Consider the following 17992-nt stretch of genomic DNA (forward strand, 5'->3'; position numbering starts at 1 on the left):
CTTCCTATCCCGACTATTTTTTCTCCCCTTGTCCAGTCTTTTCCCATTACATCCGCTCCTCAGATGCCCTCCACCACTTTAATAGTTTCCAGTTTCCTGATCCCAACCATCTCCTTTACACTATGGACCTCCATTCCCCACTAGGACAGCCTGAGGGCGCTCAGCCTATTCTTTGAACGGAGGCCCAACCAGTCCCCATCCACCACCACCCTCCTACGCCTAGCTGAACTTGTTCTCACATTGAACAACATCTCTTTTCACTCCACTCACTTCCTCCAAATTAAAGGTGTTGCTATGGGAAGCCGCATAGATCCAAGCTAAGCCTGCCTTTTCGTAGGATGTGTGGAACATTCTTTGTTCCAGTCCTACTCAGGTCCCCTCCCTCACTTCTTTTTCTGGTACATTGATGACTGTATCAGTGCCAAGTTGCTTCCAATTTCCACCCTTCCCTCACCTTCACATGGTCCATCTCCGACTTTTCCCTTCCTTCCTTGACTTCTCGTTCTCCATTTCTGGGGATAGTCTATTGACAAACATTCATTATAAGCCCACTGACTCCCACAGCTACCTATACTACATATCCTCCCACCCCGCTTCCTGCAAGGACTCCATTCCATTCTCCCAGTTTTTCCGTCTCCGTCGCATCTGTTCTGACGCCACTTTCCATACTAGTGCTTCCGTTATGCCTTCCTTTTTCCTCAAATGAGGATTCCCTTCTACTGTGGTTGACATGGCCTTCGACCGCGTCCGTTCTATTTCCAACATTTCTGCTCTCACGCCTTCCCCTTCCTCCCAGAACCACGATAGGGTTCCCCTTGTCCTCACCTTTCACCCCACCAGCCTCCATGTTCAACGGATCATCCTCTGCCATTTCCACCACCTCCAGCATGATCCCATCACCAAACACACTTTTCCCTCCCCACCTTTCAGCATTCAAACAACAACAACTTTTATTCATATAATGCCTGTAATGTAGTAAAACATCCCAAGGCGCGTCACAGCATTGTTATAAGACAAAACAGATAAATTCCGAAGGGACCGCTCCCTACGCGACTCCCTGGTCCACTCCTGAATCACCCCCAGCAATCCCTCCCCTTCCCACAGCACCTTCCCATGCAAGCACAGGCGATGCAACACCTGCCCTTTTACCTCCTCCCTTCCCACTGTCCCAAAACATTCCTTCCAGGTGAAAGAGTGATTTACTTGTACTTCTTTCAATTTAGTATAACTGTACTCACAATGCAGCCTCTACATTGGAGAGACCAAATGCAGATTGGGTGACTGCTTTGCAGAACACCTCCGTTCACTCCGTAAGCGTGACCCCGAGCTTCTGGTCACCTGTCACTTTAAATCTCCAACCACTCCCACTCTTATCTCTCCGTCCTCGGCCTCTTACACTATTCCAATTAAGCTAAACACAAGCTCGAGGAACAGCATCTTATCTTTCGTTTAGGCACTTTACAGCCTCTGGACTCAACTTCGAGTTCAACAATTTCAGACCGTAATCCCGCCCCTATTTTTTTGGGGGGGGTGATGTGGTGGGGGGGTTTCTCTGTTTCCCATGGCAGCTGTTGATGATTCAGCCATTTCCATCCTATTGAGAATCACTTTTTATTTCTTAACTTGTCTCATTACCATCTCCTTTTGCCTTGCACCATCATCCCTTTTATCTCTTAATCTCTTCTGCCTTCCACCCCATCACAGACCTTTCCTTTTGTTCTTTCCTCCCCTCCCCCCTTTCCCTTCCCTTACACTTGCTTAAAAACCTGTTACATCTCTAATTTTTTCTAGTTCATACGAAGGGTCATCGACTTGAAACGTTAACTCTGTTTCTCTCTCCACAGATGCTGCCTGACCTGCTGAGTATTTCCAGGATTTTCTGTTTTTATTAAGAAATCTTCTCTTCTTGGCATGGAGGCTATAGCAACTACATTTCCTGTTTAGTTAAGCACTCTGCTAGCACTTCTGAATGGAAACCAATCCAACATTAGAAGTGCGAATATCTCCAAGAGGAGTTATTGGACAGCCCCTATTGTCTCATATTGATCTGGTACATGAGAACACAATGCTGAAATGGCTGGTATTCCAACCAATTTCTCCTAAACAACATCCCAGTTTTTGCCTCTCTAGGAGTTGACTCTTTCTTACTGAATCTTCAATGAAGCCCAAATCCCTTCCAACTAAACAGGTAAAAATCTTGAAACATTATAGTACATTACCACCAAAATAAACTCCAGCTATGAAAGGAGACGGGGAAAATTGTGAAAAGCAGTTCCAATTTTGCTTCACAGGTTACCAACTCTAGATTCACTCCAGACTATAAAGAACAGATTGGCAAAGCTTTACAATTCTTTACTACAAATTCACTTAGTAATACCATTTCACCAGTGCAGTACCTATACCCCAGAGTTATTTTAGAATTGTTATATCCAAGTGAACTTGGATTTCAGACAACAACCAAATCTCATTTGGATTTATTTCCTGATGAAGTAAGAATTCTGCAAAAAAAAAACTGCTGATATTTACCAGAATATCTAAAGCACCTGCATTGTTCAGTGCATATGCTGAGCTCAAATTAAACACATATGGAAGTATTCAAGTAACTAAATAGGAGAAAAAACTAATTAGTAACACATAAGAAGTCGTCAAAGTCCTGGCACTATTGCTTACAATTGGATGTACAAGCATCTTGTACAACCCTGAATGTGGTTTCCCTTAAGAAGTTTAATGACTTACTTCCAGGTCTGCAGTATTCCAGGATTGTCTCCCAAGATGTGCAAGAAAATAGCCCAAGATGATTATCCCTCCAATTTGACATTCCTCCTTGTGGGATGTGCCTGACCTCAGAAGCATTACTCATTTAGGGCAGGAATTGCTCTGGTTGCTATGTACAACTGGGAGAGAGAGCACTTTCACCCCTTCCGTCTAGGCTGTAAACCCAGATACAAAAGAATAGTATTCTAACCTACTGCACCACCCAGTGGTAGTCTCGGCAATCTTTATAACATTAGGTTTTCCTATGTGGAACTTCAGAACCACTCAGCACTGGAAATATAGATAGAGATATATATCCACCAATGATTATTCATTTGCAGTTGTGCTATCACTCTGTTCCCATGCTCAGACATGAGCATGAGCAAGTTAATGATTTTCACAGAAAGAATCACTGACTGCTGAGCAAGGAGGGGTACAACAGAGAATAAACTTAACTTTCCTCCCATTTTCGCCTTTCTTCTCCTGAAAGCAGCTCGACTACATTTTAACAGGTGCTCTCCAGTACCTCAACGAAGTTGGATTCTTCATGTGTGAGTGAGCTTGCACAGTGACTGCTTGCAGGCTAAGTTGACTGTGACCAGTATCACATACATTTTCCAGCAGAGGTCATTGGATAGCAGGAAAGCTAGCTGTTTTTCCCCTGTCTAGCTTTTGGGCAGTGGCCAATAGTAGCATCCAGACTGGGGATTGAACTGGAACTTTCTTCTGTATGGCCTTCCAAACTAGCCACTGAGGAGCTCAAAGCAAACTCAATTAAAGACAGCGCTTAGAGAAAAAAAGTCATCCAACTTCCTCTGATGGTTCAATCGATAAAGTCAGTGGACATCATCATCATCATCATCATAGGCAGTCCCTTGAAGCGAGGATGATTTGCTTCCACGCCAAAAAAGGGATGAGTTCACAGGTGTTTCAATAAAGGATCTAATATTCCAGATCCCAAACTACATCGTGAAGGGTGGTAGATATCTGTGCGTGGATTTTTTTAACGTGTGGTGGCCGTTGCACACCAGCCACCACACGGGCTTGACAGTGCTAGGTCTTGGTCCAGTGGCAAGTATTACCAAGACTAACTGGAGACCAGCTCTGCTGCACAGACCGAGCGCGCACACATATCGCAGTGTGGGCTGGCCCATGCTGCCCCTGGGCCCTCCTGGGCCCCGGTCACTTCGCCTCTCCTGCTATGCCTGCCCGCACTGCAATCAGCGACCTGGCTTCGCAACCGTCGCCCTCCTGCAGCAGTACGCGCTGCTCCCTACAGTCCAATGCCGCCACATGCTGCTCCCTGTAGTGGCCCCAGCCTGCTCATGGTCTTGCAGGCCGGGACCGCGCCGATTTCCGGGCCAAGCCGTCGCACACTGCTCCCTCCAATGGCCCTGGCCTGCTGATGGTCTTGCAGGCCAGGACTGCGCCAATTTCCAGGCCGGGCCGCCGCACGCAGCGCCCTGTAATGGCCCTGCCCTGCTGATGGTCTTGCAGGCCGGGGCCGTATCGATTTCCGGGCTGGGCCGCCATATGCTGCTCCCTGTAATGGCCCTGCCCTGCTGATGGTCTTGCAGGCTGGGACCGCACTGATTTCCGGGCCAGGCCGCCGCACGCTGTTCCCTCCTTCTAGGGGATCACTTTGTGCATGTTCTGGTCTCATGGGCCCTTTGCTGCACAGCTCTTTAATCGAAACCTCTGCATAAAATGGGCACTGGGAGAACCACAAGCTGTATAGCTGTGGACAGCGATATATGCAGTTGCTGGGTTGAGGAAATTGAGACTGGCTAAACGAATAGAGGTGACAGTAACAAGTCAGCTTTGATCGACATCAATAGAAAGATCATGATCATCCAAGTATGACTTGGAACAAAATGACATCTTTCAGATTGACTTAGTGACATTTTCCGTGAGTTTCCTTGGAGCTGTTCCTGCTCTGCTGAGAATGGATACAGAAGGATTGTAAATGTGGCAGAGGGATGGAAATAGGGAATCATGGGAAAATAGCTAAAGAAATGTCAAGATGCAGACAACTGCAGAATCGACAGAAAAAAAAAGGGGTTACCAAGAGTTGAGGTTGAGGTTAAACACGGTTCATGAGAAAGACGCAAGGCGGCACAAAGAAAGAAAGCAATCCTAGATAGGAGGAGAAAAGTAATGGCTTTTACTGATAAGGAGGAAGAGAAACTAATTGGGTTCTTTACTGATAAGGGAAGACAGTGTAGCGAAGCTATAACTAACCTGACCCTGACACCAGCCCTAATTGGGAGACTTTCTTGCCTGCCATTGGACGTACTCAAGGGGGAGGCAGAAAGGGATTGGATAGACCAAGTGCTAATCAAATGTGTTCTGTTTTGAAAATGTATAACTGTTGTTGTTTCGCGCTGAAAAGGGGCTTGTCCAGAGGAAGGTAAACAGGCTCTGATTGAGAGTGTCCCTTTGTCTTGACAAGTCCCGGCCGGAGAATCTTCAATAAAGGTCCTTTACAGAAAAGAAAAGGTGTTCGCGTCAGTGTATTCGCTGAAACAGATTGAGGGAAAAAGATTCCGTATTAACATTGCCACTGTAAATTCGCCAGAAGTGTGACAGAAAGCCTGAAAAGTTATAAGGGAATGGGGAGCAATGCTGAGGAAATTTCCGGCCATTGTTGATATAATTTGTTGGCAATTAAATATATAAATATTTTAAATTGATAAAGTGTTAATAACTGAACTGTACAGACCAACTTGTTTCTTGAAAGGTTGAGGATAGCCAATCAACTTACATAGGCAGTTGCTGATAGAAATTAAGTGCTATTATAGTAATGAGTTTTACCAATGTATGGTCCTCAAGATGGAGAAGCTAGGTCTTCTAAATGCTCACCCAGTATGTTGGAATACAATGGCGAGGGAAATGCTGCATATATTATCAATAGACTTTCTTCAAGGAAATAATGTTGCTCACCAAGTTCGTTAACTCGTCAATGTCATTAATGGACTCCAGTTTCCCTGAAAGAATATCCAAAGACCCTTTCTGATCCTCTTCCTGTCTGTGAGATCTGTCAGAAAAAGAAGATAAATTAAAACATCATATGGACTTAGGTCAACATGTTAGCAGATCTCTATCACAGTTCAGTAAATCAAGGGATATGCTAATATGTGATGCTTACAGGAAGTGCATGTAATATGTAGACAATTAATATATTACTAGTAGAGTTTCTAGAGCATTGCTCATCATGTATCTTATGCATCTTTGTAATGAGCCAAAGGTGGGCAGAGGAAACGTTACAAGGGCACCCTCAAAGCCTCCCTGATAAAATGCAACATTCCTACTGACACCTGGGAGGCCCTGGCCAAAAATCGTCCTCAGTGGAGGAAGTGCATCTGGGAGGGCGCTGAGCACCTCGAGTCCCATCACCGAGAGCATGCAGAAATCAAGCGCAGGCAGCGGAAAGAGAGTGCGGCAAACCTGTCCCACCCTCCCTTGACTTCAACAACCACCTGTGACAGGGACTGTGGCTCTCGTATTGGACTGTTCAGCCAGCCAAGGATTCATTTTAAGAGTGGAAGCAAGTCTTCCTCGACTCCGAGGGACTGCCTATGATGATGATGATGCACCTTTGTGTATGTCCCACTTTGTATTAAATGGTCCACGTATGTCTGTCTGTCCATCTTCTGATGTCTTACTTTGCCTCAGACATTTTTCTCTATTTCCCAATCTGTGGTTCACGTCCCCATCCCCAAATTTGGCATGAGTTCTCGGCTTGTTCAATATTAGTTTGTGTCTCTTTTCTCTGATGTCACTTTGTGCCGATCTGTCTCCTGCAGCACTCTCCCCGTCTCTTTGTGATCTCTTCTGCTCATTTGTTTCTCCTTTGATATCTTAGCCTATCTTTGTCATGTATCTTACATTATTATATATAACTGTATCCTAACATGCTATACATGACTGTAATAAGATATGACCTGTAACCACCAGCATACCTTACTACCAGGGGTGCACTTGCAAGAAACAGGTATATAAGGGCAGGTCTCAGGCAAGTGCAGCATTCGAGAGCTGTGAAATAAAGGTGCAGGTCCAGAGTGACCTTGACTTCACTACATGCCTCATGTGAATCTGTACTGAGGGGACAGGACTTTACAGTGGCGACGGGTTACGGGATTACAGAATCCACAGAATGGCGAACAACGGATCAAATGAAAAGTACAATGCGGGAGACAATTGGGAGGACTTTATAGAAAGGCTCCAGCAAAGCTTTGAAACCAAAGACTGGTTAGGTGACGATAAGGCAGACAAGAGAAGAGCCCATCTCTTGACCAGCTGTGGCTCGAAAACACTTTAATGAAGGATCTGTTGGCACCCGAGAAACCAGCAAGCAAGTCGTTTGAAGAATTGAACACACTGGTAAGAGACCATCTGAAGCCAGCGAGCAGCCTACACATGGCCAGACACAGGTTCTACAACTACAGACGCTGTGTGGGCCAGAGCATACCCGACTTCGTGGCGGAACTTCGGAGGTTGGCTAGTTTATGTGAGTTCTCCGATGAGCTGAGGAGAGAAATGCTAAGAGATTTTTTCATTGAAGGAATAGGCCACGCAGGCATATTCCGAAAGCTCATAGAGACCAAGAACCTGACCTTAGAGGCAGCAGCACTGGTTGCACAGACATTCTTGGTAGGGGAAGAAGAAACGAGGTTGATTTACAATGCAGGTACGACAACTAACGAAATATTGGAACAAGAAGTTCACAGCACTAAACAAGCTGCTACTCCCACACACAGACAAAACTGGGAGAACAGGTTCTCGACAGCAAGTAGAAGCCATCAAGGGCCACAGGAATGGCCGTTCACACCTCATCAACCCACAATGCGAGCAATCAACTACAAACTGAGAGAAGCTCAAGAGAGATCAGCCAGACGCAGCTCATTCTTTGGAAACTCTTTCAACAATGGAACAGGTCTGTGCTGGAGGTGTGGGGGTGGGCACTCGGCAAGGCTGTTTGCAGAAATTGTGAAGATACAGGGCATTTGGCCCGCATGTGCAAAAAGACGGCAGCTCGGCTAGTATACGAATCGGATGGGTCGGAAAGCGGACCAGAAGATGGTGGGGACAGTACCCAGGACACCGGTGTACAGCGGGTCAACACAATCAATGGCCGCTGCTCCTACAACAGGACGCCTCCTATAATGATGAGGGTCCTACTCAACGGGATATCTGTCAACATGGAGCTGGATACGGGAGCGAGTCAATCTCTCATGGGTGCTCAACAATTTGAACAACTGTGGCCGCATAAAAGAGACAGACCAAAACTCACAAGGGTCGACACCACACTAAGGACCTATACCAAAGAAATCGTACCAGTCCTCGGCAGCGCCATGCTTTCTGTCACTCACAAAGGGACAGTGAACCGACTTCCCCTGTGGATTGTCCCCGGAGACCCCCCAGCACTGCTGGGAGAAGCTGGCTGGCAAAATTAAACTGAAAATGGGATGATGTCCATGCCATGTCATTAGAGGACCTCCTGCTCAACAATTATAAAGCGATTTGAACATCTCTTTCAGCCAGGTGTGAGCACTTTCAAAGGGGTCAAAGTCAAAATCTACATCACACAGGATGCTAGACCGGTCTATCACAGAGCTGTACCCTATGTGATGAGGGAAAAGATTGAATACGAACTAGACAGGCTTCTGCAGGAAGGCATTATATCACCTGTGGAATTTAGCGACTGGGCAAGTCCCATCGTCCCAGTCATGAAGCCTGATGGATCCGTACGAATCGGTGGGGACTACAAATCTACCATAAACAGAGTCTCCCTACAGGACCAATACCCGCTGCCCAGAGCGGAGGACTTATTTGCCACATTGGCTGGAACTAAACTTTTCTCAAAATTAGACCTCACATCTGCGTATATGACGCAAGAATTGACCGAGGAATCCAAGCTACTCACCATCATCAACACACATCGAGGCCTTTTCATGTACAATCGATGCCCATTCGGCATCAGGTCGGCAGCTGCCATATTCCAGCGCAACATGGAGAGTCTGCTCAAGTCCATCCCGGGGACGGTTGTATTTCAAGACGACATACTTATCACGGGCAGGGACACCGACTCGCATCTCCGTAATTTGGAGGAAGTACTAAAGCGGTTGGATCGGGTAGGCCTACGAGTCAAGAAATCCAAGTGCCTGTTTCTCACACCCGAGGTTGAATTTTTGGGCAGAAGGATTGCCGCTGATGGAATCCGCCCAACAGAGTCCAAAACAGAAGCAATTCGCTTGGCACCCAGGCCCCGGAATGTCTCAGAACTGCGCGCCTTTCTCGGGCTACTCAATTACTTTGGGAACTTTATGCAGAATTTAAGCACGCTGCTGGAGCCTCTCCATGTGCTACTCAGAAAGGGGTGCGATTGGTTTTGGGGGGGACGCCCAGGAACGCGCCTTCAATAAGGCACGCAACCTTCTGTGTTCCAACAGTGTTTTGACTTTCTTTGACCCAGGTAAAAAGCTAGTTCTCACATACGATGCGTCAGCGTATGGGGTCAGGTGCGTTTTGCAACATGTCAATAGTGCGGGCAAATTACAACCCATAGCTTATGCCTCCAGGTCACTTTCGCGGGCGGAGCGCGGGGACGGAATGGTAAAGAAGGAGGCGCTCGCGTGCGTGTACGGTGTCAAAAAGATGCACCAATACTTTTTTGGGGCCAAGTTCGCGTTAGAAACCGACCACAAGCCCCTCACGTCCCTCCTATCCGAGAGCAAGGCAATAAATGCCAACGCCTCGGCGCGAATTCAACAGTGGGCACTCATACTGGCGTCCTACGACTATACCATAAGGCACAGACCAGGCACAGACAACTGTGCCGACGCGCTCAGCAGGCTACCCCTGGCGACCACGGAAGGGTCTGACGAACAGGACTGTGAGATAGTCATGGCAATCAATGCCTTTGAGTTCACAGGTTCGCCCATGACGGTTCGCCAAATCAGAGCCTGGACGGTCAGTGACCCCACGTTATCCTTAGTAAAAAGATGTGTCCTAACCGGTGACTGGGCAGAGGCTCGCGATGCCTGCACCGAGGAATTAAAACCCTTTCACAGGCGCATGCATGAGCTATCACTACAAGCAAACTGCCTGATGTGGGGTAGCCGAGTAGTCATGCCTCTGCGAGGCAGAGAGGCATTTGTCCGGGAGCTCCACCGCGAGCACCTGGGGATCGTTCTCATGAAGGCCATAGCCAGATCCCACGTCTGGTGGCCTGGTATTGACGCAGACCTGGAGCTCTGCGTCCGAAGGTGCACCATTTGTGCCCAACTCAGCAATGCCCCCAGGGAGGCTCCACTGAGCCCCTGGCCCTGGCCTACCAAACCGTGGTCGCGGGTGCACGTAGACTATGCGGGCCCATTCATGGGCAAAATGTTCCTCGTAGTTGTAGATGCATTTTCAAAGTGGATCGAATGCACCATTTTAAACTCGAGCATAACCTCCACCACTGTGGAGAGCCTCGCAACCATGTTTGCAACGCACGGAATCCCTGACATATTGGTCAGTGACAATGGTCCGTGCTTCACCAGCGCAGAATTCCAAGACTTTATAACTGACCACGGCATAAATCACGTCAAGACAGCACTGTTCAAGCCGGCCTCCAACGGCCAGGCGGAGAGAGCAGTGCAAATCATTAAACAAGGCATGCTTAAAATCCAAGGTCCCACGCTGCAGGGTCGCCTGTCGCGACTGCTGTTGGCATACGGATCTCGTCCGCACTCATTAACTGGGATCCCCCCCCCCGCGCAACTGTTGATGAAAAGGACTTTAAAAACAAGGCTCTCATTAATCCTCTCAGACATGCACGAAATCGTTGAGGCAAAGCGCCGTAAGCTGACTGAGTACCATGACAGAAATTCAAGGGGGAGATGGAATGAGATAGGGGACAAAGTGTTTGTACTAAACTATGGCAGGGGTCCCAAATGGCTTGCAGGGACAGTAACGGGCAAGGAAGGAAACAGGCTACTGGTAGTACAAATGGACAATGGCAAAACCTGCCAGAGGCATGTAGACCAATCAAAAGCAGATTTACCAACAACACTGCGGAACCAGAGGCAGACTACAATGTGGAACTCACACCACACCTAGTGGACAGAGGGAACAACCTGAGGAAAGGGCAATCCCAACAGACAGCCCAGGCGAGTCAACAACAATCACACCAATCAAAACAGATAGCCCAGGCGAGATACTAGCAATCACACCCAAAGAAAAACAGACACCAAGGCAAACAACTGAACCACAACTCAGACGCTCCATGCGAGAGCGTAGACCACCTGAGAGACTGAACCTATAAAGACAATAAGACCTTGGGGGAGGGTGATGTCATGTATCTTACATTATTATATCTAACTGTATCCTAACATGCTATACATGACTGTAATAAGATATGACCTGTAAACATCAGCATACCTTACCACCAGGGGTGCACTTGCAAGAGACAGGTATATAAAGGCAGGTCTCAGGCAAGTGTAGCATTCGAGAGCTGTAAAATAAAGGTGCAGGTCCAGAGTGACCTTGACTTCACTACATGCCTCGTGTGAATCTGTACTGAGGGGACAGGACTTTACAATCTTTTACCTCTCTGGCAGTTGAAAAGTCTGATATTATTCCCTCTCTTTGCTCGTGCCACAGTACTGAAATGGCCCTTCTCAGCATCACAAATTACAGCCTATGCGATTGTGACCATGATAAGCAATCACTCCTGATTATTCTCGACCTGTCTGCAACCTTTGACATAGTTGGCCACACCATCTTCCTCCAACGCATATTCTCCACTGTCCAGCTGGGTGGGACTGGTTCCATTCTTATCTATCCAGTCGTAGACAGAGAATCTCCTGCAATTACCTCTCTTCCCGCTCCCGTAGCGTTACCTTTGGAGTCCCCCCAAGGATCTATTCTTGGCCCCCTCCTATTTCTCATCTACATACTGCCCCTCTGAATCTTAGTGTCATATTTGACTCAGAGGAGCTTCCGACCACATATCCGCATCTTCACCAAGACTGCAGACTTCCACCTTCATAACACTGCCTGACTCTGCCCCTGCCTTAGCTCATCTGCTGCTGAAATCCTCATCCATGCCTTTGTTATCTCTAGGCTTGACTATTCCAACGCTCTCCTGTCGAGTCTCCCATCTTCCACCCTCCATAAACTTGAACATATCCAAAACTCTGCTGCCCGCATCCTAATTCGCACCAAGTCCCATTCAACCATCACCCCTGTGCTCCCTGACCTACATTAGCTCTAGGTCCAGTAATGCCTCGATTTAAAAATTCAAATCCCTCCATGGTTTCGCCACTCTCTAACTCCCTAACATAAATGCAAGTTGTTGTTGATCTCTATCTGCTGATATGTCTTTGCGCAATATTTTCTATCTCTCCTCTCCTTTTCGGTCCAGAACCTAGTGCTTTGTTTCTTTTTAACCTATGTCTCCATTTCTCTCTGTCAACTCTCAACCTCAGAAGGGAAAAAGAGGTTTGAGTAGTTTAAATAGAAATTTTACCTCGATGAGAAAACTAAAAAACTTAATTTGAAATTTCAAACTGTCAGTATGGTGAAAGTAAGTGCAACAGTCAAGAGTAAGAAGGCAGGGATGATAATTTAGATTGCTGGCAAGGCGAAGTAATGTAGAAGGCATGGGATTTAGAGGCCATGGTTGTTAAAAGCGTAGGATGAGAAGCCAGTGTGTGGGGTCAATTTTGACTGCTTTACTGGGTGTTAACAGGGTGGTAATGGCCTTAAAATGGGGTGGGTAGCCTTACCATCCTATTAATACCGGTGATGTAGCTGGTCCAATGTTGTAAGGGACCTACCATTGTGTCCAAAGCATCCACCTTTTTCAGACAATAGGCCTCTTTTAATATGGAAATTGGGGTTCTGTTTAAGTCATAATTGCCATTTTAGGTCGGAACGCTCCAATCAGTTCCACAGGCGATGGAACCAAAGAGGCCCGCCAAAGATAAGGTTCAAAGTATTTTTGTGGACCTTGGAGGGGCAGAAGTGCTGCTCCAGGGCCCACAAAAATAATCTGTGCGGATGCCGCCCCAGGATCCCCACCCTCCGTGATCACAACACCCACCGCAATTTGCTTTGCTGGCTGCTGCCCCAGCCCAGTTTTGAGGCCTCAATCCAGTGACAGGTATGCTTGTTTGACACTCAACAACTTACCTGCCAGATTTAAGTGAGGTCGGGGCCTCAATTTTCTTCGTCGGAATGGGTGGTTGATCAACATGATCCACCACCCAAAAGTCAAAATAGACCAGTGAGTGGGCCAAACGTTTGAATGGCTATTAATGCTGAAGAAAGCTTAGGACAGTGGCCAGGGAGGCCAAAAGGCAGAGAGCTAGCAGGGAAAACATGTAAACTATATTTACATATCCCTTTACCCATGTAAGTAATTTATCTCATACTATTTCTGAAGCTGAGAGTACACAGCAAGATGGCATGCAAGATGCACCAGCTGGAAACAGTTATCTGGCGCTTGGCTGTACTGGGGGGCCGTACCTATAGTTGGGGGCAGGCATGCAATTTGATAGCATAAGGCAGTCCTAGTCTTGGTAGAACCAAGGGATGGCTCTGGACTTGGGCAGAACTGTGTTGGTACTGTAGTTTGACTGCAGTACAGTGGGGCTGAAGGCAAACCTCAGCTTTGGAAGAACTGAGCGTGGAATGGGGGGGTCGGGGGACGGGGGGGAAGTTTGGATCACTGGCGAATTTTTGGTCGTCAGCAGTGAGGGGAGTGGGACGGGGTGGAAACTGATCTCAACAACACCAAGTGAGGGAGAAGGAAATCCCATGTGTAGAAGCACTGGTTTATGACTTAAGGGATCTTTGTCAATATTGCTTCCTGAATTTGTATTTGTGTATTTCTCTTGCTCTTGCTAAGAAAATGTAAACATTCTAGTTTTGAACTACAACAACAAAGTGTTTTCAATATTCAGCTCATTTGTTCTAAAAGAAGTCAAATTAAGATGTAGAAAGACACTGATTCTGGCTGACAGCTGTTAGTAATTAGATCGTTTACATTTTGTAACTATCAATAAAACACAAGTGATAATTATGTGATTAAAGACTTTTAAACTGCTTCAAAATTCTTTTTAAAGAAATAACTCAAATTAGGACATATGTTTTTGAAGTTTATAGAATACAAAACAAGAAAAAACAGGTCATTTTTCCCCCACTCACTCTCTCTCATATACATACATTTTAAAAACACTTACAATAAAGTTTTTTTTTTAATCTGTCCTTTAGGTTTTCATCAAATAATTTTGAAAAGCAACAGAGCACAAAGCCCTCTTGGGTGCCATGCCGCTGGCCCGGCCGAAACCCTCCCTGGTGGCCCAGTGGCCGAAGCTAAAAAATCCCCAATTCTCTCCCCTTTAATGGAGGGGAGAGAGCGTGGTGACGCACACGCGCAGCGACATCACCACTGTTCCGCTGCTGAGTGACGGCAGCAGAGAATCGGTCCCACCCCAACTTCCGCCCCTCATCATGACTTACCGCTGCACTTCCGCCCCCATTATGACCGACCTCCGGTCCAACATTTAAAAATCTTCTAAGTCCTGAAAATCGATCGGACGGCCACCTCTTTGCTCCCGGCGGAAAAAAACAGGTAAAAAATCATAGGTGCGCCAGCTTTCTGGCATGCCTGAATTTAGGCCCTGAAGTATTTGTTTAATTTCTCTGCCATTTCCTTGTTCCCCATTATAATTTCTCCTATCTCAGCCTGTAAGGGACCCACATTTACCTTCGCTAATCTTTTCCTTTTTACATGCCTATAGATTCTATAACCATCTGTTTTTATGTCTTTCTCTCTTGTTTACTCTCATATTCGATTTTCCCTTTCTTTATCAATTTCTTGGTCCTCCTTTGTTGAATTCTAAAATCCTCCCAATCCTCAGGCTTACTGCTCTTTTTGGAAATTTTATAAGCCTCTTCCTTTGATCTAATCTTTCACTTTTCTTGTTAGCCGTGGTTGGACCAGTTTTCCTGAGGGGATTTTGTGCCTTAAAGGAATGTATGTTTGTGTAAATTATGTATTAATTCTTTAAATGCTAGCCATTGCTTGTCTACCATCATACCTTTTAATGTAGTTTCCCAATCTACCTTAGCCAACTTACCCCTCATAGCTACATCATTTGCTTTGTTTAGATTTAAGACCCTAGCTTCATATTTAACAAAATCACTTTCAAACTCAATATAAAATTCTATCATATTATGGTCACTCTTGCCTAAAGGCTCTTATACTGCAAGGTTATTAATTAACCCTTTCTTATTGCACAATACTAGATCTAAAATAGCCTGTTCCCTAGTTGGTTCATCAACATACTGATCTAGAAAACCATCTTGTATACATTCTTGATCACTTCCTGACATCACTCCTTCTATGTATCCTTCCATCCGCCTCAAAACCCTCCACTCATCACTTTCAACCTCTTGGTAAAACTACACCCCAACTCCCTCATATGCTCTCTAGCATGCAAACCTCTCTTGACTGAACTTCTGCCAATGATATATCTTTTTCAATTTCCTGCAAAACTGTCTCGCCTCCTTCTAGATTCATTCCTATCAGATCTACCACAGTACCACCATGGCTTGAAGTAATAAGATCAAGTGCACCTGATAGACAACTCCCCTGATGGTCCATCAAATATGCATCAGCCATGTCAAACTCTTTCAACATTTTCTCCTGTCAAATCTTCATATAACTAAGAAAACAGGAATAACTCCAACTAGCAGTCTCTTCTGACAGTCGATGAAGTCATGGACTTCTATGTCCAAAATCAAGGTCATTTGTTGTGCTGCATCTGTTCCCTCTTGCTCCTTGTCTTTCTTGACCCCCATCTTTCCCTTACTCAAGTTCCTTTCACAACTGCCCTCCAACACTCACTAAATGGATCTTGCCCATGAAGCACACCACCTGCCTCCTCAACACCCTCACATTCTAGCTCCTAACCCCGCAACTTCGACTCCTTAGTCCCATACTTGCCAACATAATCATGGTCAAGGTCACAAACAACATCCTATGTGAATGTGACCAAATCAATTTGATTCGGGCTTCATGCTAGCACAAATAGGCGGAGTGGTCACACTACTGACCATGTATATTTTGGGTGAAAGTCGAATTTCTCCCCTATCTCTGCCGTGGCCCATTTCACACCCTTTTAAAATACTTTCCTAGTCTCTCATCTGAAGTACAGCGCACACATTAAAAATGACAATTTTGTAGTCATTTCACAAACAAGTACTTCCAATACTATTTGAAATGTCTTTTCACTAGTTTTCTTCCACTTCAAGAATTTAAAAGAAATAAAATATAAAACTCATGGCTGCAGTACCATATAGTTTATGTTAACTTTAAATGTTAGTGAGCTAAACCCCATTGCTTTTCATTTCCCAAGAGTGACCAGCTCTAACTAGCCTAGCCCCAAGTTAAATATCCTGCTTACAAATTCCAGACAAATGTTGGAGTGCTTCTCAAGTCAGTGCAAGAGTTCATGCGTTGATTGTATAGTATATCTTTTCTAGAGCACAGATGTTTGTAATTTCTGTCACTTTTAAGTTCTCTGGCAAACTCTGTTTTTGTAGTACTTGAGAAGTGACTGGTCTATCTTTGCCAAGATTTCAGATTTGAATCAGCAGAGATTTTAAAAACAAGGATTACAATTTTGCCCACTTTTAACAACCTGGACCACTGTATAAGAGTTCGCAAAAGATGGCAAAGTTAACATGTCATCTTCTTCACAAGGTGTGAGTTAAAGGGTCATTTGTCTCCTCTCAAAAATACAATCTGTCTCCCACTAAAACAGACTTTCTGGATTTATCCATGAAGAATGTGCACTTAAATAAGATATCGAAAAGCAGCAAGATGAGATTTGTTTTTAAAATTACAACTGTTTGCAAGGTCTTATGAACCCTTGCACTAACTCAAACTGCAGCAACATTTCTCTGGAATTTATAAGGAAATTTAACTTGAGCTCAGCTGGTCACTCTTAAAACCTTGGCACAGTTTTTATTCCTCTCTAATTTCTTTTTAGCATGTTGAAAAATCGGTGTTACCACTGATGTTTGGTGCTGTGTTAGCCAGGGTTCATTCGTATGTTTCTAGTTGGTCTCAAACATGAATTTAAATTTTATAACGAAACGAGGTCTAGCCTTTGAATCAAGGATCCCTTGGCATCTCTTTATTCTAGCCATATTGCTTTGAAATATTTTTCTCATTATTGTTGGTAACCCACAGGTTAAAAGTCCCCTCTAATAAGTTGTTATGAACAGCAGTAATTATTTACAGTTTGCTGCTCTCCAGTACCTCATCTGACCATTCTTCATGCATAAGCCCACATAGTCTATGGGTAGGTGGTTTGACTACACGTGGCATCATCGAGTCCAATTTTGTCCAAGCACAATAACCACACAGGCGCACTTTTCAGCAGTGATCGCAGACTGGTTTTCCCTCTCCCTAATCTAGAAGTGTGGAGACAAAATGTGATGCTTCCACTAATGCGCCAGCTGAGATAACAATAACTCAACATAGAATAGGTATTCAAACCTAGTAGATTGCTTATCTATATGGCCCAGCTCCACATTAGGGAGTAAGTTTCCCAGCTGAGCTATCAGGAAACTGTATTGATGAGATATACATATTTTGTACCAGAAAGACCAGGTAGGAAGTTTCCCTATGTAGTGAGTACTAGTGTACATTTACTTGCTCAAAGAACCAGTGGTAATTTAAGCCAAGGGTATTAAACTCACTGTCGTACTGCATATACCCTTACCGCAGACGATTCTCTTTGTTTTCGAGGCGTTCATTTGTTCTTTCAGAACGAAAGCGTTTGGAAGAGAGTGCTTCCTCCATTCCTTTTAGTTCTTTCCTCCTCAGTTCGCATATAGTGGAACGAATAAGTCTGCGTTCATCCAGGTCATCAGTCACTTCAAGCTGTTTCAGAAAAAACACAATGGAAAAAATAGTTTGATTCAAACTTTTCACATAAAATTACTGTTTGCCAAGTCTAAACCAGACAGTGAGTGGAATACTCGGATGTTGAAAATCTGAAATAAAAAGTGAAAATGCTGGAAATACTCAGCAGGTCAGGCAGCAACTGTGGAGAGAGAAACAAAGTTAAAGTTTCAGGTCGATGTTCTTTCATCAGAAGTGAGTGGAATCATGCCTCAAGTTCAGAAATCTGTTTTGTTGGTGATGAAAATGTATTGAAAAGCTAAAATG

The 17992-nt window shown here is 45.2% G+C and overlaps 1 protein-coding gene across 4 annotated transcripts in view; it reads right to left on the reverse strand.

Annotated features, from left to right (window-relative positions):
- smtnb (smoothelin b) overlaps nucleotides 1–17992 on the reverse strand; it is a 385166-nt gene that overhangs the window by 249372 nt on the left and 117802 nt on the right. For all 4 annotated transcript variants that reach the window (XM_070887930.1, XM_070887932.1, XM_070887931.1 and 1 more), the window contains exons 2-3: nucleotides 17544–17704; nucleotides 5698–5791 (exon numbers count right to left, since the gene is read on the reverse strand). In XM_070887930.1, coding sequence (XP_070744031.1) covers nucleotides 5698–5791; nucleotides 17544–17704 — 255 coding nt within the window. The remainder of the gene's footprint in view (nucleotides 1–5697; nucleotides 5792–17543; nucleotides 17705–17992) is intronic.

This window comes from Pristiophorus japonicus, chromosome 8 (genome assembly GCF_044704955.1).
Source record: "Pristiophorus japonicus isolate sPriJap1 chromosome 8, sPriJap1.hap1, whole genome shotgun sequence".
NCBI lineage: Eukaryota > Metazoa > Chordata > Chondrichthyes > Pristiophoridae > Pristiophorus > Pristiophorus japonicus.